We start from the raw sequence: 20921 nt of genomic DNA, 5'->3' as shown, positions 1-20921 counted from the left end.
ACAATGAGTATATTCCGCCGAAATAAATTTAATTAAACACAGACACTCTAGTCAAATGGCAATTCGAACTTCCGAGTGTGAACAAAAAATTGGATCCTAAGCCGTCACTGCATATCCCAATCATAAATTAAATTTAAAAATAAAATAAACATACAGATATAGTTAGTATTCACATGATATGGATATCTTTATGACAAATACGCTGGCAAAAAGGTTGGGTGCTCATACAGTTCACACCTACCCAGAGTCTATACGTTTTAGATTCTTTCCTCTTTTTTCTCTCACGTCGGCAATGGTACCTCTGCATAAATACTGAGAGCTCAGCGAGAGTTGTCTGTCCAAAATTGACAATGGGGTATTGGTGTATCAATCTTTTGACAATTGTTTCACTTCTGCTTCTGTTTCCAGTGATTAATGGTTGGGGAATTGATGGACACCTCACAGTATGCAGAATTGCTCAGGTCTTTTAGCTTCTCTTTTGCTCTTATATCGTTATGTGCGATCGATGTGTGTTTTTCTTCTTTTAGGGATCAATATGTATTTTGTGCTTGTGCTTTTGTGCTGTAACAGTCCCGCTTAAGTGAAGCTGCTGCAGATGCTGTCAAGCAACTGCTGCCAGAATATGCAGGGAGTGACTTAGGGAGTGTGTGCTCATGGGCAGACGAGGTTAGGTTCCGTTATCATTGGTCAGCCCCTCTTCATTTCATCAATACCCCAGATGTTTGCAACTACAAATACACTAGTAAGTTGCTCTTCTGCTTGTATATGAATACTATCCCCGTTTTCTCTCTGTCCCTTTTTCCCTTCCCAGTTTGTATTGCTTCTAAGTCAGACCAGTTTTTGTTTTTTTTTTCTGGTGTTAACTGCCAGTAGAAAGACGAAAGCCGAATTTGGTGGTTCTGCTTTAATTAGCCATTGCTGCAGGTGTTTACTTTTTCTTTTTTATGCTCAGGGGATTGCGAGGATGATACTGGTGAAAAAGGAAGGTGTGTTGCTGGGGCAATTAACAATTACACTACCCAGCTTCTTACCTACAACAGTGGCTCCTCGCAAGCTGATAGTAATGAAAACAAATTGTTATTCATCAATCTTCCCTGCCTGTCATCATAAATCTTGCTAACGAAATGAGTTGATTTATCAGATAACCTGACAGAAGCCCTTCTCTTCCTTTCTCATTTTATGGGAGACATCCATCAGGTGTGAGAAAATTGCACTTTTTATTCCGCAATATTGTGTTCATTGTCGAGTCAATGCTTTTCGCCTTTGTAGATGATAGTAATGTTTTTTCAATGCAGCCTCTACATGTGGGTTTTGCTTCAGACAAAGGAGGCAACACCATTGATGTCCATTGGTACAGAAGGAAACAAGTCCTTCACCATGTCAGTCCAATTGCCAAACGTTGTCGAAAATGCCTCGGCCTTTAACAAAAAAGCTTAACGTTGTGCTCATGTCGATGCTTACAGATTTGGGATGCCAGTATAATAGAGACAGCAGAGGAAAGATTGTACAACTCAAACGTGGATGACTTGGTTGATGCCGTTCAGAAAAATATCACGGTACTCTTCTTCAAAGATTTGAACCAAATGAAATACGTTTGGCCCAATAAATCTGTTCGTTTTCTTCACCCTTTCTGACATAACTTTCTTTTTTTTATTCTCTGTTGCCTTTGGCAATAACCAAACAACAGAATGACTGGGCAGATTTAATTCCAGGATGGGAGACCTGCAGCCTTAACAAGACAGCCTGCCCGGACGTGTATGTTAAACATCCTCGATTTATTAGGAGACGAACAATTTATAAGGAATTTCTTTCTTTCACCATAAGATTATTTTGCGACAATATCGATGTCTGTTCAACCCTAGTCACGCCAGTAATTTTTTTTCCTGCCTGTTTTACTATATTTTCAACCTTTGCATGTAATTAAACTTAATTCAAACAGCTAGGATGGACGATGATTAACTTGATTCTGGATTTTATTATTACAATTTTGTTAATTCATACATTAATCTTAAAAATAAAATTGTTTGTTTTATAGATACGCATCTGAAGGTATCAAAGCAGCATGCGATTGGGCATATAAAGGGGCGGCTGAAGGGACAGTGTTAGAAGGTTGGAAAGATGCAAGATATTCTTCTGAGGTTTACTGGTTTGAGTGCATGCACTTGTTATTCGATTAATCAGAAAAAATAAGACCATCTCTTTCGCATTGCAGATGATTATTTCCTATCCCGTTTACCGATTGTGAAATTGCGGTTAGCTCAAGGTGGAGTTCGTCTGGCAGCCACGCTCAACCGCATTTTTCTGTGACGAATATTTAGTTCTGGAATTAAATAGAGCATCCTAAAGCTTTTGAGAGAAACTGTTCTATGTTGATTATATGGGGGGCCTTATCTATGCAATGCATCCTAAACTTTTAGGCATTGTTTGCAAATGTAATACTACTTATTGTCTTCTAAAAACTCAAGCACTCTGATTTTTCTTAAAATTTAGTTTAAATCAAACAAGTACAGATAGACATATAACTGTAAATACTGTTACAAGCAATGGTGGTACAAAGAAAAAGCAGTGCTTTCAACATACATTCCATGAAAATAACAAGTTTTTGACAAACTACAGATCATTCAATACATTTAACAAAACATCGAGAGGTTGAACTTTGTGTGGCATTCATTGCAACGCCACCTTTTTTTTAACACAAATAATTTACAGCTGAATCATCTCAAATATCTATACAAGAAATAGAGATATGTAGTCTAAATCCAAGTTTACAACATAACATACTTTTATTTTTTTAAGGTTTCTTCACTACCAGAACGGGGCACTTTGCATTGTGAAGACAGTAACTGCTCACACTTCCTTGGATAGCTCTGTGTAAAGATATTGGAATCAGAACCCAGAAATGCTATTTGAAGTTAGTATAATAACTTAACTGGCAGAATACGTAAAATGTTAACTGTGATCATCATTTGTCAAATAAAAAGAAAGAGGGAAAAAACTAGGAAAGCATAACTGGATAAACCAAGTGAAAATGTTTCTTCTATCTGTTGCTTCTCGTGAAGATTCGGACTAGTAGAAAATATTCTAATAAGTTTTCACATCCTTCTTTAAAACAGCTAGGAAGACTATATGTATGGTTGAAAGGTATATGATCGTAACTCGAACTATAATACATTCTGCGTCTAAATGCAACTTAGCTACTGACTCATGAGTCATCAATAAATATTTTCATATCCTTGTCACATTTTCTCAAGCAACTTTTAACAATACCAATTTTCATAAACAACGAAACAATTCTGTTTTATCTTGGTCTCAATGACACCGAACATTTCTGATGTTAGGCTTCAAGTTCATGAATTGATGAAAAATGAGTGCTTTGTATTTTTATTTTTTTTAACTTGCGCCATCATCCCACCTACAGTCGATGAATTGTAAAATCTGTATGTAACAGCATCAGAGAGATAGTTTTTACTTAAGCTACAGAGCATCGAAACAGATATAAATTTGTAAACCCTTTTGTAGATAGGAGAGGATTAACCTTTTGATTTTGCCAATGCCGCGCTCCCCTAAAACAAGCAGGCTAATATTGAGCCTTTGAACTGCATCGCATATGGCTGTTTGAGGATCACCCACCTCTGTTAATGTCTCAGCATCAACCTTTGAAAAACAAAAGTAATAAATGTAAGTCCTCATTTACACACATTGGCATGCCCCATAAGATCAAATGCAAATTAGGGCTTTAATATCTTGGACGGTTGTGAAACAATTGAATTTCATGCTAATCAGTATAGAACAGAGAAACGTGAGCGTACTCCTCGACCAGCACAAATTTCTTTAGCTTTCTCCAGCAAAGCAAACGCGATCTTCTTATTCTGGTCTTGGATAGTGTAAGTATACTCCGGATCTGTCACACACAACATAAATAATTTGAGCGTACAATTTCCAACATACAGAATCCAGATGTTGGTCTATTTCTCCTAAGATTCTATACCAGTCAATCAAAATTTTAGTAACAAAAAGAAAATAGAGGATCTTTACACAAAAACACACCGACCGAGGAATAGTAGATTCGAAGGATCCTTTACCTCTAGTTTTAGAAGAAAAAAAAACTTTTTATGTGGACACTGCAAACTCCTTGGACATGTTTTGGTTCACTAAGGATTTGAATGAAATACGAATCTCCTTTTGATTTCTCAACAATATGCTTTGGTTCCGCAAAAAACAGAATTACAACTCCAATAGAAATCAAATCCTGTAACTTCAGATTTTGTACATATAACAAATAGAGGAAAAAAGGAGCACTTACTGGCTGAAACCGAGCAGTACATGCGAGCAGAACTGAGAGCAGCGGCAGTAAAAGAATGGTTATTGCTGGGAGGAGGCTGTGCGGTGAAGATAACTAGAGGTGATTTAGTGATAGATTCCTCAAGATTGTCAAGTACCCACATGAGAGCATAGTGGCTATACTCACCATCATCAACGGCAACCATCACTTTCCTCTCAAGTGGTACCCCTCCATTTTCCGTCACGTGCTCCGCCATTTTCTAGGGTTTGAAGTAATGAAGCACAGAGAGATGCAAAAGTTCACTTCTGGTTTGGAGATAAAAGATGCAGAAGCCAAATGGGGTGTGTCTGTTTGTTGAAGACAGCAGCTGCTAGTAGCTTCTGCCTTGTGGGTTGTGAAATGGTGGTAAAGAGAAACAAGTGGCGGTTTTAACAAGGTCAAAACGGCCAGTCAAATATCAAGAAGTTCTGTGCATTAGACACGTGAAAAAAAACCACTTTTCTTCATAAATCCTGCTTTCCTAGGACTTTTTTATTAGGTTTCTTTGGAAGTAAAGAAATATATTAAAATAATTTTATTTTTTTAAATTTATTTTTTATATTAGTATATAAAAAAATCTAAAAATAATTTAAAATTAAAAAAAATAAAAAATTTCAAAAACATGACACCGCAATAGCAAACAACATAGATATCCAAACGTATGACACCACAAAATTTATCCAGAAGACCTTTCGGACATGGTCCCCAGAAATATTCGTCTTTAGATGTGATTGGGTGTTGTTTTGGTAGATAAGACTGAATGGTAAAATATGAGATCATGTCACCATTTATTTGATCGGACGTTTTAAACATTCGGTCATGGTATTTAACTATTTATTACCTTTACTTTTTGAAATATGACGCTTTCACTCTTCTTTTTTTTTTTTTTTTTAGGATTGCTATTTCCACGTGCTCACAAAATATTACTCTAAAATGTACGAATTATACTTATTGTTTAAAATATTAATTATATTTTTTTTAATGAGTGCTGTATATGGCTTATAAAAAAAAATTGAGCATGAGACATATGGAAGATTGTCTGATTTCTTCTTCTTATTATTATTAAGTAAAAACCTAAAACATGTGGGATAAGTATTGTTTGGATAATATTTTGCATCCTTTTATATTTTACCATGGATTTATTATTCATATTTGTTTTTCAAATTACTTTTTAAACTTTTTTTTAGTGTGATTAGATCCTTTTTAAGCCAAGTTCAAGGGTAATCGAATGAAATTTGTTGACTAAGTATAAAATTGAAAAACAAGAATTAGAGTAGAAAATACATCATAAATAGGTGATGGTTTCAAAGTTCAAATAAAAAGTTTAATTTAGTCCTTGTACTTTAAAAATTACACATATTCGGTACCTCAATATTTTCTCCATTCAATTTTGATACAAAAATTTATTTTTGTTAATTTTTAGTTTCTGATTCGAGAAAAAAGATAGAGAAGTGGCCAAACTTTGATGATAGAAAAAAAAAAAGTATCGTTGACACCGATTTAGGCTACCAAAACAGTCAATATTTGTATCAAATAATTCAATTTAATGAAAGGAGTTCATTTTATGTATTTTTTTTTTACTTTTAAAGTTGGTAAAAACATAGATCTGAGCCTTGAATGATTTTTTATTTTAGGTTGATTTTGGTTTTTGATATGTTTTTTTGGGGTTTTTAGGTCATGGATAGGTTTATCACGGTTTTCTATAGTGTTTTGGGTGAAAATAAATTAAAAAATAAGTTGTGTAAAAAAAACCTTAAGCCTTGATTTTCCGGACACTATAGTAGCTGAAATCTTGGCAAAATCACACCACATGTCGTCTCATTTTTTTTTCAAAAACGTTGGGTAGACAATATGTCATCCACCCCAGATAAAAAAAAAAAGGCCCAAGCACGGGCCCTAACAAAATAGGTCAGGCCCAGCAACACCTGACCTTATGCTTTTTATTTAAAAAAACTATTCTTTTTTATTTATATTTAAATTAATATAACTTATCTCTTTTATTTTATTTGTGGAGCCTCTTCTAAATAATGGTTTTTTTTTTTGTTATTTTGTATATATTTAATTTCTTAAGTGATTTTTCTTTTGTGTGTGTCTCTAAACTTTATATTTTCAAATAATTTTTTTTTTATTTTTAGATAATATTTATAATATGTTCAGCCTTACATGATATTTTTTTCCTTTTATTTTAATCAATCAATTTAATATATTTATCCATTTCTATTATCGTTTGTTTGAATAAAAAAATTATTTTAATAAATAAATTTAGCAAACACAACCAGATAAATGTCCCGTCTTGCGAGATAAAATATCTTGATTTACATCCGTCTCTTGATTTTTTCAATTTTATTCTTAGTTGTCGTCTATGACTCCTTTTAAAAAAATTTATTAACACACATAATTTTGGGTTTATTTAATTATATGCATGCATAAATATTTTTATTTTCTACAAAAACAAGTCGAAACAGCCTGTATATATAATTTTCTTGTTGAAAAAAAAAATGGATCGCAACGAAGCACATGTTACATAACTAGTAGTGTAAACTAAAAGAGGTGATGCTTTTAGTATATACCTTCTCATAAAACACTAGTCATTTCAATAGTATTTTTTTTCTGTCTTTTTTTTTTAAAAAAAAACTATATTTCTTTCTCTAATTTAATACAACAACATTTAGTTTATTGGAAACTGACCTTCATAATTATTATGGTTTATTTTATAGGTGGTTAGCTCAATTTCATAACTAGATCATGTGTTTTACGAGTTAACTCGGTTGACTCGAGTTTTTTTAAATCTTTTTAAATTGAGTTTGTTTAATTTTATCTTTCAACATTGGGTTGATTAGGAATTAGACTTCATGATTTATTTTGGTTTGCTTTCTATAAGGTTATCTCGATCTCATGACTTGAGTTGCGGGTTAACCCAGTTAACTCAAGTTTTTTTTTGTCTTTTTTTAATTGGCACTTTTTCATTTTCATCCTTTAGCATCAAGTTGACCATGGATTAGGTTTCATGATTTATTTTTTCTTGTTTTCTACGAGGTTATCTCAGTTTTATGACTCATGTCATGTGTTTTGTGGGTTAACCTGGATAGACTCGTGTCGTTTTATTGTATCATGTTTTAGATTGATTTTTTCTTAAAATTTCAATCTTTAACAATGAGTTTATTAAAAATTATGTTTCATAATTTATTTTAATTTGCTTTCTATGAAGTTATCATAGTTCTCTGACCTTAGTCACGAGTTTGACAAGTTAACCCAGGTTAACTTATGTCTTTTTTTTTGTTTATTTTTTATGAGGTTATCTCGGTTTCATAACCTGAGTCATGAGTTTGACTATTAACTCATATAAATTTTTTTTGTTACTTTTTTAATTAATTTTTTTCAATTTCTTTCTTTGGCACTGGTTTGATAAAAAATTAAGTTTCGTAATTTGTTTTATATAGAATTATCATAGTCTCATGATCCAGGTCGAGGATTTGACAAGTTATCCCAAATTAGCTCAAATCAATTTAATATGTTGTCGTTTTAATATTTTTAAAAAAAGATATTATTTTTAATTTTTGTAAATCAAACAACATTTTATCAATTATTCAGGTTATTTTTGAACCCATCAAACCGATTATGTCACTTAAAAAAAAACTGCAAGGAACCGAATCCTTTTGTAGTGTCATAGTTTAATTTTTGTTATCTGTAAATCAATCTTATCCCAAAATAAGGGCAGAGTCGGATAATTAATTCACATAAAGTAGCTGTTGAAATGGGAATCAAATAAGCCAAACGCAAGAAATATAGAATATGTAATAATGATGACAAATACGTGGGGATCAAATTATCAATCACATGCTTAACACGATAATATAATGTCATCTAATCATCTGTGAATTATTTTTTTTTTATTTGGTTACAAATATTTTTTGTATTGTAATGGAGATTTTTTAAGGGTTTCATTTCAGTCCTAGAGTTTTTTAAAAATATCGATCTTAGGCTTGATATTTTATATTTATTTACAAAATGGTCTTTATTTGAAAGTTGTTTTGTCCTTGAATTTCTTTAAAATCACATTTTAGTCTTGATGATAAATTTCTTTGCAATCAAGTCCCTATATAATTACTCTCAATCATGCACATAATTTTTTTATATTATACTTATAATGTAACGAGTCATGATCGAATTATAATGGTTCATTACATTACAAATTTGAAAATTACACAACAAAATATAAAATGTAAAGTAATGCAGATGCTTTTTCGAAACAGTCTAGGCCAATGAATTTTCGAAACAAAGTAATGCAGATGCCTTTTCTCTTTGTGGCCATGCAAATCGCCATGTCCTTTTCATATCATCCATCCGAGATAATGTTGGGATTTTTTTATTTCTATGAATAGATACTTTCGGTTTCTGAATCTTTTATCTGCATATTTTTACTAATGGACAGATACTTCTGAAATTACAACGTTCTGTTTTGTTCAGGCTCGTGCCCAGCTAATAGTCAACGCTTGGATGTAGACAGACCGAGTCTCAGGTGATCAGAAACGAAAAATAGAAATAAGGAAAATATATAGATAATCAACAAAAATAAATGCCAGTGTGTGTTTTTATTTAAACACAGGACATAACATAATTTTCCAATGAATTAATCTGAATACGTTGGCTAAACACAAAATAGATAATCATATTCCTTTGGGGAGACTGGCCAGATGGGGAGCAATCGATCATTCGATCTATAAATTGGACAATTTTCCATCTAATTAAAAGTTTATTCATGCTTTTTTTTTGTGTGTGTGTGAAGCTAATATTTGACCTAGTTTCATATCAATTACAGGAGAAGGAATGATTTTCTTTGTTGTTAAATACAAATCCTAAATCCTCCCTGTATAGTTTCTTTGTAAGTTTTGTGGCAGAAATTGGCTAGCTCTTGCTTTTGTTGCTGGATTAATTTGTAAGTGACCTAACCTGATGGTATGCAACAGTAGCTGCGTTAGCTGGCCTGAGCAAGCATTACATTTTTCCTTCCAAGTCATTTCCTCACAGCTAAGATGGACATGTATTGTACGAATCACTTAAAGAAAGAAAAAGAAAAAAAAACATTTGGCTGTTGTAAATTATAATAATTAGATGTGAATTATTATGCAAAACGATAAAAAAAAAAAAAAGATTCGTTTTTTATGAATGTGGAATTCTATACTGCCTTGACCTCTCTGAGCTTGGTGTATGTTATTAATATTTTGCGTTGTCATCGTCGGTTGAACAAGGACAATAATTCAGCATTGCCGAGCAAGGAAGTCAACGTAGTTTATACAAATTAATTGGGCCACAAGAACATCATTCCTAACTGCCGTCCAGAGGGCAGCCTAACTGCCGAATTCACTCCTTCCAATGTTTTTCCGTGCACAATATATTGATGGCTGGGCATTTTGTTCCGGCCAAACAAGCATGCTAAGATAACTTGGACACAATAGTAAAGCTTAGCAGAATTTAGTCTCTACAACAGGAATCCTGCTTCGCATTATGAAACTAGTACCAGATTCTTTTATATCTTCAGCTATCTATTGCCAGCAACTCTACCAATACCTTTCTTTGTTGTTCCTAGGTGATCACAGCATCTGAGTGCTCGTGTCAAAATCTAGCTAGTGTTTCTTAGGATAAAAAGACATCTAGTGGGGTCGGGAACTGTACAAAAAAGACAGTTAATTTGCTTGCTTAAATTGTCAATCTTGTTCTTCAAGGAAATTGTCAGGTAAAGATTGGCTGTTAGTCTAACTTAAACCCATTTCTTGAACAGATCTGAAAGCAAATTAAATCTAATCATATGGATATAACTACCAATCACTGTTGCAGCTTAATTTCTTACATAACCATGGCATACATGTAATGACAACAAGAGTACCATACAAATGATGTCCAAACAACTTAATAATTACCAAGTAATCCCACGTAGAAATAGAAGTAATGCCTTTTCATTCTGGTTTCTTAACAACAAGGACAGAACAATTGGCTTTAAGTAGGCAACAGTTGCTCTGACTCCCCAGAAAATCCCTGGATCAAAACAAAATCTAATTTTAGAGCCTGTGGTGAAGTTTATTGCAAAAGTTCATTTGTATTGGTACCCATCTGAATGATAATCTATATTTTGAGTAGGATGAGGTTTTGGGTAACAGGTTAACGTCACTGTAACCATTCCAGTATCAAGAGACATGTGACTGGCAATTGATATCATGTAAATATGAATTAGTATGTCATAATCGTACGAGAAGACATTTTCAAGTGATTTATGTGATTTAGACAGATAAAAAAGTACCCTTTGATAACTGGACAATTTAACCAAATTGCTGATTTTTTTCTTAAAAAAAAAGTTTGAAGAAAACCAACCTTTTAAGGGTTCCATTAACGAGTGTGTCACCGATCACTAGTAGATTAATCTTGTTCTTTTGAACAGCACTGCTTATGAGCTCATAAGGCTCCCCAGCTTCTGTGATTGTCTCTGCTTTCACCTGTGGAGACAAAAATGACATGAATTGATGAACACACACACATATCCTGCACTGTTGACTGCAAGATTGCTGAAAACAAGTGAATACGCATAGGAGACATGAACTCAGCTTTACTTGATTTATTGTTCAGATGAAATTCAGATTTTAATGCTTGTGTAAATCCCTGAACTGAAATTTATTCGCTGATTTTGTCAGCAGGAACAAAAAAGAAAGCGATTCTTCTATATATATTAGTTTCGTCTTCATATTGCCAAGTCAGATATAACCTGGAAGAAAGTGATCCAGTGGCCATACCCCTCGACTATCACAGATATCCACAGCTTTCTCCAAGACACCCAATAAGATTTTCTTGCTTTTTTCTTGCATGGAACAAATCAAACCTAGGGCTGCGGTGAAAAAATATATGCTTGTAAATAATCTGTAACTACGTAGTCAAAACAATACTAAAAACACAACTCAGACATAAAAAAAAAATTGGAAACAAACTTTTCAGATCAAAATACTAAATATACCAAAAGAGAAGAATTAAATATTAACACAGCAAGCTACCAAATTTAGAAACAGGAATGTAAACCAGAAGAAGAACAAAGAAGATAAAGAAAACTAACTGGGTGAGACTGTACAATACAACGCAGTGGTGCCAAGTTGTGCCCCATATGCAAAGTTACAGTTAGGAGTAGGTAGTGCAGCAAACATGACAAGCGGTGAGTCAGTAATGAATCCTTTGAGATTGTCAAGCACCCACATGAGTGCATGATAACTGCACTCACTCTCATCTATGATCACCATCACCTTCTGATTAGACCCTTCTATTTGTTTCTCCATTTTTCGCAAGAGAGAAGCAACTCCAGATTTTCAGAGCAGGAAAGGCTTTCTTGCTATGCACCACCTCAACTTCAGACTATTTCTATTTATAGAGAAAAAAGAAACTTGAAAACCCTGACTTTACATCATTTAAAATTTTCTTTTTAATTATAGCTTACAAGAGCTAAAATACATCTCGCCCGCACCTCTCCAATGTGTTGATAACCATTACTTAATTTGCTGCTGACTTGTTATTTTAAAGAGAGGAGAAGATACATATGTTGAAAATGTTTTATTTTATTCAGTTTAATAGAAACACGGATTTCAAATAAATCATGATTTCAGATAATGCATATAATACTATTAATATACAGTTAATCCTTTCTTTTTTTCAACTTCATAATTTTATCATTGAATTTTAATTTTGTTTATGCCCCTTCAAGTATTAAGTAACCTTGACAGCAACGATCATCTTGTAAAAGTCAAGATGATCTATGAACACAAGACATGACAGCTTGGAGGACTTTCTTACAAAAAGGTCGGTCGCTTCCCAAGCATGACTAGATTGTACCCACTGCAATACTATTTTTTTCAAATCAATTAATAACATGCTGTAGGGGTGGAGATTGGGTTTTCTTAGGCACGTGATGCAACATTGCAACTCGATCTAGAGTTTCTAGCCATTGAATAAACATTTAAGTATTCGTTTTTATTACTAAGAACGACATATTACTGTTATTTTGTGTAATTTCAGACCTTTTGTTATAAATCACAACAAATGAAATCTAATCTAGTCTCAAATTCTCAAAGCTGTATCTAATTTATATCACCAAAAGTCTGCAAATGTACAGGACATTGTTTTGAATTCACGAGGGTGTTAGTTGAGCCCTGTGTTGTATCTCAACAGTAAATTTCCCTCAATAAGTAACCAAGAGTTCTCTTTCTCTTATCTAAAATTAATATGCTTTGGATAATAGCCATTTTTTTTCTTCAGTGCTTCAGGGTGCTTTGCTCTTTTCAGTGCGGAGTGAAACTTTTAGGCTAGGTTAGCGCAGTTAGCAGTCCAAATAATGATGCCCAGATTAGAATTTGGAGCCCTCTTTAGGATCCCTAGCTGAGATGGGAATTTTTGTTTTACTGTATTTCCACATAATGACGTGCCAAATTGGTCATTAAAGATTGTAGAAGCTTTTCCTATTGTCTCTATATTTCGGGGTGTGTGAAAAGATTACTTCTGCTCTTGCAAGTTAAGTTGACGTAGGAATTGGAATCTTTCCTAATTGTAGATCTTAGTTTTCTTTACAAAATCTTTTGTGATTATACGGAGGAAGGTGGGGTCCTTCTTTCGTTGCTTTTGATTTATGAAAATCTTTCATTCATGAAAAGGAAAGGGGTAACTTGAAACACACCGCGTTTTTTTGACGTGAGACGTGACAGTTTTACCCAGGATAGAAGGATAGAGACTAGATGCTTTGGCCCAGTCATCAATTTTTCTGGTGGATTAGTCTCACCAGCAAATTACAACATTTTCTTTGCCTTCATGTATTTGCGGCAATTTCCTTTTCTTCCTCTCATTTTTGTTTTGTTTGTTTCTCCTTGATAAAAATCCTCCATCAGCAGAATCCCAGCTTGAAAATTCTATCCAAGTGGATTAGAATCAAGATAGTCCCCTGAATATAGTTTTTATACATCTTGACTGATTTTTTTCAATGTGTGTAAGCTCTAAGCATCCGTGGTTATCCCATCCATGGGAGGATAATTTATCATCTGTATTCACCAGAATGTGTTTGACAGTTATAGGTTTTCCGTCACCTGAACAGAATTTGCTGGTAATCTGTTCCTCTTTCGTGGATAGGTCCGTTGATGTGCTCAATAAAATTTAGCGTTGATAATATTCTAAACATTTGATCGAGTATTTTTGAAAGATAAAGAGGAATGGACTTCACATGCAGTGTTGGGAAGATACCATGGTCAAGTAGATCAAGGAGAGACTTGTTTGTTTTGGTGTATCTGGAAATGAAAAGGACCAAAAACAGTAGAGAAATTTTGGTGATTTGCAAGCTGATGGGTAAATCATTATCAATGCATTGAGAAAGCAATGGAATTTTGAAATTCTGAACAACGAAGTTGAGGATACTAATGGTCACCGGAGGACAATTAGACAAATGTTAATGGGATGTTCATCCAGAGAGGTGGCAAGCTAACCCAAATAAGCAAGCACAGTTTACCAAAAATTCCTTTTCTTTTTATATGAGCTGGTTATGAAAATGCAACTAGTGTTGCCAGATTCGCGTCACATCTGAGAACGATCTGAAATAATAGAGCTGAAGATAACCCATGTTAACAGAAGCCAAACCAGCTGAGATGAATTTATTTTATCTAATAACTTACAAACACAACGCCTTTTGACAAGACCCAAATATCAAACTTATCAAACAGCATCGGAACATTCTGAGGATTATTTTTTACTTGATATGCTGTAAGTTTGTTATGACAGAAAACTGAGACTTACTGGCCTCCGTATAGCCAGAACTCAGCATTCTGCTTCACATGATAGCAGCACTATGACGGTGAAGTCCTCAAACTGCAGGTTTCTTCACAACAAGAACAGGGCACTTGGCATTGTGCACACAGTAGTTGCTGACACTTCCCAGAAAAGCCCTGCCCCAAAAAACTTGAGTTAAATAAGTCATTTGTATGTTTTAGTCTTTCTTGGTGCAGTGCAGAGGCACCAGTGTTTGCACACAATAGCACAATGATAGTTTATAAAAATAAACCTGCTACACAGCTCTACAAGTTAAAGACACAAGACTTGTTTTGCATTCAATTACATTTTGAAATGAATGACATACCCTTTCTTTTTCTTCTTTTTTTTTCTGTAAGGATACATGAAAAAAGAAGGATGCGTATACCATTTCAGAAGAAAAGACTAACCTCTGCACAGGTCCCCGATCATGGCTACCTAAAACCAGTAGTTGGACGTTGAGCTTTTCTACAGCTTCACATATTGCCTCTTTAGGATCCCCAATTTCTGTCATTATCTCTACATCGACCTTTAGGAAGACAAAAGAGTATCAACATATCTGCATATAACAACAGGCATAAATACTTGATGTGCAGCCTACTTGTACTTGCATGCTTTTTTATGTGTGTATGAAGGAACTTCAATTTCTTTTTCAACTACAGGGGCTTCAATTTACTCACTCAATCAACATGTTGTATAGATCATGTACAATAACCATCAACAAATTCATTCTACAAGCAGAATGCTTTAATAACGAACAGTTAATAAAATGTAAGAAACCATTACCCCATGTCTGGCACAAATGTCTTTAGCTTTATCCAACAGAATTAATGCAATCTTTTTTTTATTCTCTTGTATGGATGCAACCAAATCCGCAGCTGCAAAAAAGAAAAAAAAAATATACTCTGAAGTATCATACAAATGAAAAACAAAATAAAGAGAAATTATTACTGTTGCAATTAAGTTAATCTAAATGGGTTGAAATATGCTTTAAACTATTTTTTTTAAATTAAACTTTGTTCGCTTTTTTTATGATTACTGCTAAAAGAAAAGAATTTTCATTAAGGAAATAAGAAGGAACTTACGAGCAGTGCCAAAAGTGGAAGCATAGAGATAACCCAGATCAGAATTAGGCTGTGCAGTGAAGATGATAACATCAGAGTCAGCGATGGAATCTCTTAGCTTATCAAGAAACCATTCAAGTGTATAGTGGCTACTCTCACTATCATCTATTGCCACCATCACCTTCTTCTTTTCACTACCTCTTCCCTGTTCCATTATTCTATAATAGCAGAACAGCGCTCTATTCTCTCTTTATTAAAGGCAATGAAGTCTCTCTAGCTATAGGTTCCCAGTTATATATTAAAGGCTGGTGGTTATGATCATGTGCTTCACTGACCACAACGGTAGGTATTTTTGGACTGATGATGGGGAATTCGATTACACTGCAATATTTTGTAGAATTGTAATTTTTTTGGTTGAAATGTAGAATTGTAGTTGAATACTGTTTTGTTTTTTTGGTCTTACCAAACAATCAAACCAAACTGGTGCTGCAGTTGACAATAGTTACGCCATTTAGTTGAGTTTGGATAATGATGTTTAAACACAGAAATTTCCTGCCCACATCCTCCTCCGTCGCCTCCATCTCTATCATAAGAAAAAGAAAATACGGTCGGCTTTTGACATGTCGTTTGGGAATATCGGTGGCACAAACTTTCTAGCGCTTTCCCTTACTTTAGAGGTCTAACCCAAATCTATCCTCTAATGGGATTACAACACAGAAAGAAGATCCCACCCATTTGAAGATTTTAGTCCTTTTGGCCCTTTGGGCCTCCTCACACCATTTATCTCCACAACGTGCATGGATGGACCGCTAAGATTGATGATACCTCCTTTTCTTTTCCAGGAAAAAAATGGGGGTCAATTTATTGTCCTCCCACTTTCGAGCTCTGAAGAAATATAGCAATAGAAGTGACTACTGAAATAATGTTCCTTCGAAGGAGAATACGCTTTGTTCCTGTAAAATTGTGTAATACACATGACTACAAGCATGGTATAGCCAGAACCGAGAATGATTGCCATGACAAACATTCATAGCTGGACTATACCATGCTCCTAGCCTCTAAATATTTGATATCCATCGTTTTTCCCATCTACTGAAATTCAAATCTATGACAACAACTCAGCTCTTCATTTTACACCTTAATTAACTGAATCTTTTTCACTAAAAGAACAAAAAAATAAATGAAAATTGTCTGGTATTTTCTATGCTTAATTCAATCAAGCAATGGATTTAATTCTCTAAGATGAGTGATAAAAATGTTTGCAACTTGCTAATAAAGAAGAAAAAAGCCTGTTTACAACTAAGAACGTGAAGATAATCAGAAATTATATATTAAAAAGTGCTAACATTCTCTTCAATGCGAACTAACATAATTAATCAGAGACGCGAAAGAGGTGTACAAATTTGATAAATTACAAGCAACATTACTATCCATTCGTGGTCAAGAGGTTTCCTAGGTATACTAGATGTAATTCTATGAGTACTATCCTATTACCTTCATCATTTTTTGTTCTTTTTGGTTAAGTTCATCCTCTAATTATTCTTAGTCAATTGCAAGTGAAACCGAGAATTATCTTACCAATTACAATTGGTAATGAATAACAAATTTGTCTGATTTCTTGTCACAATAAATTTACTTAAGACTCCTCATGCCGAAGGAACTGAACAAATTTAGATCTGAATTCAGGTGGAATGCGAACTGGATGATATTTTTTGTCAAGCCAGACAGCCGTTGCTTTTGCTTCCAGAATAGGCTGCAGAAAATGCAATTAGAGCTACTGAGATTTTGAGAATATACAGGACAAATCCTTAAGACATGTACCCTAATTGTAAGGATGATAATAAATTACCTCTTCATTTGGCAGTCTGAAAATGAAGTGTTCAAAGTATAGGCGAGCAGCAGAGGAACCAGAGATCCTTACCTTTACAACAAACCTGTCTCCACTCTAGAAGCACCAACAAGAAAGGAATATTACTAAAATTTACCAGAAACAAGTTTTAGATGTTGCATTTACTAGTGGCAGCACACATATTGCAAAACACACTGATCAAACTTTCCAATCAAGCACGGAGCAAGTGTTTTATCATAGTTGCATTGTAACAGATGCACATGAAAGTATTTACAGATGCCCAGTACTATACTAATAGGAATAGAGTTTGGACAAAAGTTTATGTTAAAACCCTTCCACCCTTCCACGAAGAAGCAGCCATTACCTTCCTAGACCTTAACTTGGATAAAGATTAAAGTGAAATGCGAGTGAGGCACTCGAGAATACAAAGAAGTTTCAAGTTTAAAACCCTTTTTTGACAATTAGAAATCGTTCTACTTTCAAGAACAGCTAAACCAACTACGTTCACCAGTTTTCCCCGTTCTCTTCCCCATTTAGTTTGTTAGAAAATAAGCTTGGCATTACCAAAATATACAGGGAAAAACACAAAAGGATTAGTATAGTTGATTAAAAAGAAGAAGCAAGGACATACTCTTAGCGGGGCGAGGAATTTGAGTGACAATTCTGACAGTGCCAAAGCATCGCCAGTGCGAGCAACCACATCAGCACTGACACCAATCCTCTCCAAAAGCTCATGACGACCTGATTAAAATTAAAATTGGTGATAAAGGAAAATGAATTTAACAATTTCTTGTTTCCAGTTTTACTCTCATCTAATCAAATGCAACAGAAATGTTGAATAAAAGAAGAAATATAAGTACCATGTTGGCAATAACTGGCGTAAACAGCATTGTTGACAACTCCGAATTGATCCAGCTCGGCGTAAACAGCATTGTTGACAACTCCGAATTGATCCAGCTCGTAATCACGCACTTTTAGCTCCACTTCCACTAACCCACTCATTCTACAAAACCCATTTGCTTCCCACATAAATACAAATAATTAACACCTAATTAGTCCCTAAAGAAAGAAAGATGAAAGATTACCCTTTGCCAGCTTTGAGATCGATAAATGGTAACGACGTGCAGTTTCTGATGAGGGGCAGTGACCGCACATGTGGCGGCCGGGATGTTGGAAACGGAGCAGATGAGGATTGACGGGGAAGATGGATCATCCATTTTGCGCAGGCACGTGAGGTGGTAGGAAACGTCACGTGTGGCGGGGGGGTTATTGCCAATGCCTGCAAAATCATACTCAATAGGACAGTCACCCTGCTATGCTAAATTGCTAATTGCTATCTATCTAGCTGGGGGTGAATGAGTGGGAAATTGCATATGTATATACACGATCTCTTTCTTTTCGGATTTTTTTTTGGGCGTTAAAATCTATGATTTAATTGCAAACTGTAGTTCTCGCTGACTACTCTGTGTCCTGTAGTTCGCTCGTAGTCCTTCCTTGATTCCATTACCCCCCGCCCCCCATCTTTATTTGTTACACGTTATATAATTATAATTATGTCATAATTAGATATTAAAAAGAAAGAAATTAATTATAAAATGCTAAAGGACAAAAAAAAAAAGAGATAAGAAAAAATTAAAAGTCCAGACATTCATAATTTGAATATACCCGTTTAGCCATAAGCAAACCCGGGTATGCTTGGGTTCACACACCTTCTTTTTTATAAAAAAAAAAACAAACGATATATCACTCACCTCAAAAGTTATTTTATTTTTATGGATATCGTGTCTTTTATTCTGAACAAACAACGTGTCATTTGTTATTACCTTTCTATTCAATGGAAGTGGCTCTAGTAACTTGAAAATCAAGATCTTAGATTTTGAACATATAAAATAAAACCCATATTCTAACCATTTTTCACTCCAAAACATGAAAAATAAAAATATGAACTTTTGTACCCTTGTTTAACAACAAAATATTTTTTAATTGGCCAAAATCCTCAAAATCAAATCAAATAACAAAATTAGAGCTTCGATCTACCATTTTCAACATCAATGAAGGTAAAAATCATCATTAAGTTTTTTTTTTCTAAAAGATGAATCCATAAACATCAAGATCAAAGTATTTGGTGGTCAAAAACCGACCACCCACAAGTTTTCTCTCTCTTTAAAATTTTCTACTTTTGACGACTTTTTCTCTACTCTCTCAAGGCTTGGGGATTAAAAGTGTCACGATCTAAATCCTGGATTTATGACCGACAACGCAAGAGTGGTGTCGTAAGAATACCATACCTATGCTAAGTCTTAGAACATACATATCATAAAACAAATTATATAAAAATTTCAGAGCATTTCATAATCTTTCAGGATATTATATTCTTTAAAACCAATAAAATCAAATAACAATTCAAAAATTCTCATCATCAGACAAAGCAAAACAAATAATCCATGATACTTATAACAACAATGTAATAGTTGAGCGTCTAAAACATTAAATTAAAAACTTTGATTGAAATTTCCAGAATCTCGATTTGTTAGTTTTCAAATCTGTAGATTCCACAATATAACAGTCTATTATTCAACAACCCATAATTTCAAACATTAAATTAGTTTGTTTCAAGTCAACTAACATCCTATTACATCAATTAAAACCTTTAAATCTTTTTTAATTACAAAAACAATATAAAAACCCCAAACACTTCTTAAATCTTTCAACAATAAATTTTCTAATAGAAAATAACAAAAGAGGGAATCATTTACTTGTTTCTTCAACATTTATTGAATCAAAACTTAATCTAAAACTGAAATACTTGGTATATGGGAGAAAGTTACGATCTGAATAATTTGAAAGCCCACATAATTTGAAATATCCCGTAGCTATTAAACCTGTTAGAGCACAAAACAAATGACTTAGGATGCATAAATATTTCCATGTCATGATATACTGCATGTATGAGATAATTCCAAACTAGTAGAAGAGTATTTCTGAGTTCCAGCCTTGATCAAATTAAACAAGAAAACCATTCGTCAAGAGGCATATTATTTCCAAGAGTTCTTTTCCATGCGCATGTCCATTGCACAGTAGGAGGTCCATCTTCCTTTAATTGAGCCCATCACATGCCAGGTTTAAGAGGCTAACCCCCCCTAATGGGCCTCTATCCTATTATTCGTTGCCTTTATACAATGGGCTATCTTACTGGGCCTTTAGTGTATCTAGTTTAAGAGAAGGGCTGGGAACTTCGCATGAAATTGTTAAAGAAGAAGAAAAGAAAAGCTTTGGATGGTATTGGGGTTGTTTAGGTATCACCATCAGAAAGATATTACAATGACCCAGATAATTGAATGTCTATACGTAGATGGGAAAAAAAAAAAAAAAAAGAGGAAAAAAATGAAGAAGGTGGTGTTCTGCTCATTGATCCCGTTTGAAGCAAAGGAAAGGCAGGGGGGGAATATTATTTAAATTTGCCACCATGAAGGATCGAACTACAGACCTTCAGTTTACAAGACTGACGCTCTACCACTGCGCTATAGGGGCCGTTTGGAATGTGATTTCGTAAGTTGTACAGTTACTAAACAATAGCTGCATGGCGAACTAAACAATAGTAGCATTCTCTTGAGGAAGCATGTATTTTCCGGCCAGAGAGAAAAAGGATCTCGGACTCCGCCATTAGCCCCTCTGACAAGTGATGCGCGGCTACTCTCTTCTTTTGTTTTTCCCACGAGGAACTCTTATCGGACAAACATTGCTGACACCTTTTTGGTTGTAATGAGTTAGTTGTACGCTTTATTTATTTATCCTCTTGCCACAAATCTAGTAAAAAGGAGCTAAAAATATGCAGGAACATTTTGATAAATCTTAGTTGTCATTAAAAATG

The 20921-nt window shown here is 34.2% G+C and overlaps 5 protein-coding genes and 1 non-coding gene across 8 annotated transcripts; 1 reads left to right on the top strand and 5 right to left on the bottom strand.

Annotated features, from left to right (window-relative positions):
• Positions 1-203: 203 nt before the first annotated feature.
• Positions 204-2522, top strand: LOC7475585 (endonuclease 2). The gene is made up of 9 exons (XM_024609539.2): positions 204-461; positions 571-742; positions 953-1060; positions 1142-1197; positions 1296-1379; positions 1464-1556; positions 1688-1755; positions 2036-2109; positions 2213-2522. Exons 1-9 carry the CDS (start codon positions 351-353, stop codon positions 2305-2307), a joined length of 861 nt encoding a protein of 286 aa, XP_024465307.2. The 5' UTR covers positions 204-350; the 3' UTR covers positions 2308-2522.
• A 25-nt stretch (positions 2523-2547) lies between these two features.
• On the bottom strand, positions 2548-4695 carry LOC7475584 (uncharacterized). Its single transcript, XM_002314820.4, has 4 exons — positions 4304-4695; positions 3810-3901; positions 3536-3654; positions 2548-2867 (listed from the first exon to the last, which is right to left on the bottom strand). The coding sequence occupies exons 1-4, from the start codon at positions 4536-4538 to the stop codon at positions 2792-2794; spliced, it is 522 nt and encodes a 173-aa protein (XP_002314856.1). The 5' UTR covers positions 4539-4695; the 3' UTR covers positions 2548-2791.
• A 5408-nt stretch (positions 4696-10103) lies between these two features.
• LOC7475583 (uncharacterized) lies at positions 10104-11875 on the bottom strand. 2 transcript variants are annotated; one of them, XM_024611323.2, is made up of 5 exons: positions 11724-11875; positions 11418-11670; positions 11104-11195; positions 10688-10809; positions 10104-10354 (listed from the first exon to the last, which is right to left on the bottom strand). In XM_024611323.2, the coding sequence occupies exons 2-5, from the start codon at positions 11632-11634 to the stop codon at positions 10276-10278; spliced, it is 510 nt and encodes a 169-aa protein (XP_024467091.2). In that variant the 5' UTR covers positions 11635-11670; positions 11724-11875; the 3' UTR covers positions 10104-10275. The 2 variants fall into 2 exon arrangements, with proteins under 2 accessions (XP_024467091.2, XP_002314855.4); XM_002314819.4 differs by lacking the exon at positions 11724-11875 and having other exon boundaries at positions 11418-11713.
• Positions 11876-13953: 2078 nt separating this feature from the next.
• LOC7475582 (universal stress protein A-like protein) lies at positions 13954-15526 on the bottom strand. The gene is made up of 4 exons (XM_002314818.4): positions 15223-15526; positions 14924-15015; positions 14548-14666; positions 13954-14274 (listed from the first exon to the last, which is right to left on the bottom strand). Exons 1-4 carry the CDS (start codon positions 15413-15415, stop codon positions 14193-14195), a joined length of 486 nt encoding a protein of 161 aa, XP_002314854.1. The 5' UTR covers positions 15416-15526; the 3' UTR covers positions 13954-14192.
• A 983-nt stretch (positions 15527-16509) lies between these two features.
• LOC7466892 (acyl-acyl carrier protein thioesterase TE3, chloroplastic) lies at positions 16510-18547 on the bottom strand. 2 transcript variants are annotated; one of them, XM_052456659.1, is made up of 6 exons: positions 18136-18547; positions 18012-18053; positions 17911-17969; positions 17682-17791; positions 17051-17146; positions 16510-16954 (listed from the first exon to the last, which is right to left on the bottom strand). In XM_052456659.1, the coding sequence occupies exons 1-6, from the start codon at positions 18339-18341 to the stop codon at positions 16838-16840; spliced, it is 630 nt and encodes a 209-aa protein (XP_052312619.1). In that variant the 5' UTR covers positions 18342-18547; the 3' UTR covers positions 16510-16837. The 2 variants fall into 2 exon arrangements, with proteins under 2 accessions (XP_052312619.1, XP_052312618.1); XM_052456658.1 differs by having other exon boundaries at positions 17911-18053; positions 18136-18544.
• Positions 18548-20509: 1962 nt separating this feature from the next.
• TRNAT-UGU (transfer RNA threonine (anticodon UGU)) lies at positions 20510-20581 on the bottom strand. The gene has a single exon. It is a non-coding gene; the product is annotated as a tRNA-Thr (tRNA).
• Positions 20582-20921: the final 340 nt, after the last annotated feature.

Source organism: Populus trichocarpa, chromosome 10, assembly GCF_000002775.5.
Source record: "Populus trichocarpa isolate Nisqually-1 chromosome 10, P.trichocarpa_v4.1, whole genome shotgun sequence".
NCBI classification, from domain to species: domain Eukaryota; kingdom Viridiplantae; phylum Streptophyta; class Magnoliopsida; order Malpighiales; family Salicaceae; genus Populus; species Populus trichocarpa.
Note: the sequence above shows the minus strand (reverse complement) of the source record. Positions and strands in the feature narration are given on the sequence as shown.